At 39.7% G+C, this 6,342-nt stretch overlaps 1 protein-coding gene across 1 annotated transcript in view; it reads left to right on the top strand.

Annotated features, from left to right (window-relative positions):
- The first annotated feature begins 318 nt into the window (after positions 1–318).
- Positions 319–6,342, top strand: part of LOC136874869 (dehydrogenase/reductase SDR family member 11) — an 89,163-nt gene continuing 83,139 nt past the window's right edge. Inside the window, exon 1 of the mRNA XM_067148560.2 lies at positions 319–504. Coding sequence (XP_067004661.1) covers positions 373–504 — 132 coding nt within the window. The 5' untranslated portion in view covers positions 319–372. The remainder of the gene's footprint in view (positions 505–6,342) is intronic.

Here is a 6,342-nt window from a genome sequence, read left to right as displayed (position 1 = left end):
TGGTCACCAGGTGGGTTGTAACAACAACAACAATAATAACAATTCCTGTCACCTATCTCCGAGTTAGCTGCGACGTAAGAAATTCAAGGACATCAATAATGGCTGGTGAGAGGAAATCAATAGGCTTCCGTGTCTCTGCGGCTGAAGGAACGTTAATTCTTGGCTTTGCTCTACTTACCATTACATAAACAAGAAGTCACTCCGCCCAATGCTAAGTTCCCTTCTACCTGCTATAGAGAATGTGGGAACACCTCCCACTTCTCTGCTCGCTCCTCCAGTCGGCGCTTTCTCTGTTACGTAGATCAATGTTACATACCACGGCCTTGATTAACCTCTAAACTGACTTCACTCATCAGAACTTATCTACACGTCATGGAGCGCTGGTCAGGCCGAGTGGCTTTGGTAACTGGTGCAAGTGCTGGGATAGGAGCGGCGATCGCCAAGGAGCTTGTTAACCATGGCATGCAGGTCGTCGGGCTGGCCAGACGGGATGACAAAGTGAAGGTAAGTAACGAATTCGTTAGGCATAGTTGTTCGTCGTCGGACTTATCCAGGTTATATCACAGGAGTTGTTTTCCTCTGTTAAAACTGTCCAACGGATCATCAAGAAGGCCTGTTAACACTCTCACTACCAGACCATATTTATATATAAGTCCCTGGAAACAAGGCATTTTCTGCGATATTTAAATTTATTTTGTATTGTAGTTATGCTACAAGCTATAATGAAACTTATATCATTTTGAAGGTCTATCCTTCTGCAGGAACACATAAATAAAGAAACACAATTATTTGCAACATATTTCAAATTTTACTGGGGGCGTGGGTGTGTGTGTGCGTGTGTGTGTGGGAATTTCATCCATGTAACTGTAACACACAAAACTCCAACAAACGATCACTGTTTACAAAATTGTATCATCTCACTTATCACCAAACCCATGGTGCAACAGCCCTGAAGGGCCATGGCCTACCAAGCGGCCACTGCTTAACCCAAAGGCCTGCGCGAGGTGTCGTGTGGTCAGCATGAGAATCCTCTCCCTTTCACACCAGGAAAATGCTGGGGCTGTACCTTAATTAAGGCCACGGCCGGTTCCTTCCCACTCCTAGCCCTTTCCTGTCCCATCGTCGCCGTAAGACCTATCTGTGTCGGTGCGACGTAAAGCAACTAGAAAAAAAAAATCCTTTCCGCCGTTATTCTAGACCGGGGCCGCCATGTTACCGTCGGATGGCTCATCAATTGTAATCACATAGACTGAGTGGACCTCGAACCAGCCCTCAGAACCAGGTAAAAATCCATGTCCTGTCCGGCAATCGAACCCAGGTCCTCTGGATAAGGGATAGGTGCGGTACCCCCATCCCGCGGAGCCGGGACCCTTATTAACACTATGGACTAAATTTATAGCATGTTCTACGCCATTATTATTAGTCCTATGTATAATACTACACGGAATTATATTGTTTCTTCGTGTGACACATTTTGAAGCATGGCACACCACCGCACAGCTCACGCTGGTAGTGTGTCTCCTTACGGGAAGCTTTCCTGCTTGATTTCTTACTTCTCGCGCTGCAAACGTGGCATATCCTAGAAGCATACTTGTTGTTTGTAGATGAAAGTACTCAAACCATTAACTATGTATAAGGCTGGAGTTGATTTGAATGATCAGCGTATTCAGTATAACCCTCTTGGAAACTGTGAAATGGTGGAGGAAATTGTACTGTTTTGTTAACGCTCATTATTTTGTTATACCATGCCTGTTGTTTAGTATTTTTCAAGTACATACCTTATAACATACCAGCATCTAATTCCTAATATTCCACATCATCCACATCGTCATCTATATCAGCGAAACCATCCTCAATATCATGCCGCAATAAACCTTGGCGAGCTTCCATTTCCACTCGCGCGCGCGGAGAAGTGGCGCGATAACACTGGCGATAACTCTTGCTCAATATCGTTACTAACAGTATGAGGTGAAATCCCCCGATTTCCATACCCGTAGAAACACTGCTTAGTAAAATAACATCCATTTAAATGAGCGACCACATAGGCTTGGCGATTTTCGAGAGAAAGGCGGACCGTAAATTCTACGGGCTTGGTAGCGAGAGTGTTAATAGTCGACTTCACGGGTTGATCAAACTTAATCGAGATTTACATCAGTTCTGTAGTTGAGAAAGGATCATCAACAAGATCGTCAGGTATTTATCTTCAGAATCACTGGATAAACTATTTTGTTCTTCCCCAGAGATCCACACTTTGCTGTTTCTTGAGGGATGTAGTATTTTTTGCATATATTCCTTGACCCATGCCAAAGCAAAATGTAGCTTCCACTGAGGTTTCAGTCTCATTTATGGTTGCGACAGTGTGGATGTTGCTCAGGGATGAGTGTTGCCGAGTAATGGCATTGAGAAGACGGCCGGTGCGCATGGGTGTTATGATAGGTAGGCCATATTAAAATATCGGTATCATTCGACATCGATAAACAATGAAGGTATCGATACCCAGACATTACCAAATCAAAATATTGATATTGTTGGATATCAAATTATTTTTTTCAAAATACAAGGATTTGAAATTCTATTGAATTACGGTACGTTACATTTGGGATCACGGTAATTCCAAGAAAAGCTAAATAATTAAGAGACTCAAAATTAATATAACGATCAAAGTTTGTTGTATTTGCAGTGACTCTGACATGTTTAGAACATTACTGTGACATTTCACTGTCTATTTTTGTCTAATACTAGTCGGTGGAGCTATTTCTGCAATTGCAAGTAACCCACATGAGAAACCACCTACACATAAACGATGAACAATTTAGATTTATCCGTAAAGTATAAATGCCTACAACATGCAACAGGCGAAAATCAACTGCGTAAGAACATAGAAAATTGAATGGACAGCCACCAACAATATCGGAGCAAATGTTCTTGTCATCGGCCATGCCTTTTCTATATTAAAATACTTTGTGTTCTTCTTTCAGTGGTATTAGACTATTTATGAAGTTTATTCTTCATTATAATTTCGTACCCATTGTTCTATTAATACCACTATTCCTTGACAATGACCGTTACCTACGAGATATTAAAGGCCGGGAAATACAACGCTCTAAACTCGGCCTCGGGATATTCCGACAACCGCTACTAGAGTTCACTTTACTGAGCTGTCTCGCCCGCTCATTGCAACACGTCCGAGTACGAAGAACTATAAAAATTCATTACATACATACATTATTATTATTATAGACTGTTATGCCTTTCATCGTTCAGTCTGCAAGCCTCTGTGAATTTACTAAACGTCGCCACAATCCTCGATTTGCAACTAGTGTTGTGGCCTCATCTAAAACTAGTAATTTCAGACGACGCTAAACAGATATGAGATAAAAAAATAGACCAAGAGCAGTTTTATGACTTACTTTCCACTTCTTACACTTTGCTTACACGAAATTCACGAAAGAAGCAGAGAAGTGTATTAGCGAGTTTGTCACTTCTCCCCGTTTCCTCAATAAATAAATAAATAAATAAATAAATAAATAAATAAATAAATAAATAAATAAATAAATAAATAAATAAATAAATAAATAAATAAATAAATACTGATCTGCATTTAGAGCAGTCACCCAGGTAGCAGATTCCCTACCTGTTGTTTTCCTAGCCTTTTCTTCTAACTCTGCCTCAGAGTATCCGATAAACCGATTGAGATTACGGTCATAAATAATCTTGGGTTTAGTTGAAATGTTACCTTTTCCTTTGCGTAAATGATGTTGCGACATGCGTATTGAAGCTACTCTTTGGTGAGCGATGTTATATCCGTTTCGCCATTAGAAAATCCTATGTAAATTTTCAGCGGTTTCTAATGCGCTACAGTTAGGCAGTGCAAGGATCTGAAATCTATAGCCGGTAGGTGCTTTCCTATGCCAGAGGACGCAACATTTTAGCGTCGTTTCTTCGCATTTCACATTTCCCTCATGTAAGATTCAATTTGTTTTATCAGGAATAAAGCTCCTAAATGACCATTTCTACCATTATTTTCAATTTGGTTTACTTTTGGTCAAGTTCAGTTAACTTAAAACATTTTTCTGATTTCATTACCGTATCCTACTTCTCAATATAAAGACTGTTTTCCGTAAACTGGTATTTGAATTCTCATCAATATGTATTTAGATTTAACAGAGGTACTCGTAGGCTTTTCTTGACATAAAAACAAGACATAGGTTATTCCTTTTTTCATTTGTGGCTGACCTAGAACAGTTATTTGCTGAAGATACGTTCATCGTTGTCTGAATCAGAAATTTTACTAAATTTTGATGGCAGCACGTCATTTCTGGGAGCTGAACAGCGTCTGACACTTTTCTGTTTGTGAACAGGATATACACTAAAAACAGAAAGAACTTCGTTGGGAAGAATTCGTTTGATTGATATGCTTACACTGAAACATGATGTATTAAAATGCAAGATACATACTCGTGCCTCGAAATAGCTTGCCTGCATTTCTCCTTTAAACCGCACTCCGAAGGGAAACTATGGAACGTCACATTTTTTAACTTTATAGCGCTCTCCGAAGTACATAGACGTACACAACAGTGCACCATGCTTTTAAACCTCACAAACACTCACCGACAGAAACAATAGAATTAAATTAATAAAATTAGCACATCACAATTAGTCCGTACATCACAATGTTAAATTCCGCCAAGTACAGAACAGAAACCTGACATCTAGCGGCCAAACCGTGAACAGGGTCGGGCTGTCTTTTCAGCGGCAAATTAGTAGCTATGTTCCGGCCTTCTATATCTCGTAGGCAACGCATTGATTAACGATTTTTTCGATATGGATAACATCGTAACTTACTGTCGATACCACAAAAGTATCCATAATAGAATAGGCTATCAGTACAAAAGTATCGACATTTACTCCTATCAATAACATCGTATCATCCCTACTCATACAGAGAGTAGTGCTGCAATAGCACTTTATGGACCAGTGAGGAAAGCAATGGAAAACAACCTCATACTTTTCATGCCTTGTGACCTTATTATGGTTCCGTCATCGGACTTCGCAGTTGCCCCATAACAGGAAAAGCTTTGGTGATGCTACTTGAGGATCCAACCAGCTTCCAGGTAGAAGACAGAAACCCAGAGAACCTACTCTCCATAAACTTATCTCTGGGAAACGAGTTCGTCGCGCGGTATGGGTCGTGTAGCTGTAAACTTACATTCGCGAGATGTTGGTTTCGACTACCACAGTCGGCAGAATATAGTTTACCGTTGTTTCCCATGTTCTATGAATCGATAGTTTACGAAATGGCATACGTCAAGTTTTGATGAAAATGAGTTTATGGTGGTAAATGATTCTTATCGTGTAGACGCGTGTTTTAGTCGTGAAAAGATGTACGTCTGACCGTTAGAAGTATATGAACTATCCCGATTTTAAAAAAATATAATGACTTAAGTCAGTACACTTGTGGTCTTTCATAAATCAACACGTTATTGTGGTAAATTGTCGGAAAGATTAGCTTTGCATTCTGAAGCTGTTATTTTTTCTGTTTCGCTGTTGGAGGTACTGATAGACATTGTTAACTCACTGTGCAACAGTATGGATTCTAATGGTGCTAATAATGAGGTTTATTTATGAAAAGGCAAAAGTCGTCTTTAAAAAAGGTTTATATATTTTTGTTATTAAACAGCACTTTTTTAGGTGGAAAACTCATTTGCAAAAACCTCTGGCAGAAAATGTCATGAACAATATTTTCATAAATGATGTTACGAATATTAAATATTTTCTTTCCCATTTCCCCGCAGTTTACAATTTTTTTTACTCGTGTCCTTTCGTAAATAACGGATTCAAATGTTACCGCTTTATATGTTATCACAAATTTAAACAAGTACAAAAAGTGAGTCGTTCAACAAATACATGCTAGGCGGAACAAGTTGAGTATTTTAGCCCATGCAATTCGTACGTAGAACATTAATAATTCGTTTGTCAAAGAAGTGAAATACAGCTTCTTCTTCAACGTAGACATGATATTGATATGTCATGTGGAACTAGATGAACTGCTGGATAATTGAGAGCTCGTAAAACCTTGTTCTGTTTTCTCACGAGTAACTAGTAGTATAATTGGATGGTTCGGCCGCCTCCTCCCGCGGGAAATTTGAATTCTGGCGGGAAATTTGAATTTTGGCGGGAAATTTGAATTTTGGCGGGAGATTTGAATTTGTAAACTAAGCCACGTGCTTTTTGACAGCTGTCATCGACAACAACGCATCGCTAACCTCACTGCTGCCATCTTGACGGGCCTAAACCTCAGCAGTGCCAACTTAAACTAACTAGCGTGAGGTAAACAAAGCC

This window comes from Anabrus simplex, chromosome 5 (assembly GCF_040414725.1).
Source record: "Anabrus simplex isolate iqAnaSimp1 chromosome 5, ASM4041472v1, whole genome shotgun sequence".
Taxonomy (NCBI): domain Eukaryota; kingdom Metazoa; phylum Arthropoda; class Insecta; order Orthoptera; family Tettigoniidae; genus Anabrus; species Anabrus simplex.
The sequence above is the reverse complement of the archived record's forward strand: the minus strand, read 5'-3'. Positions and strand labels throughout refer to the sequence as shown.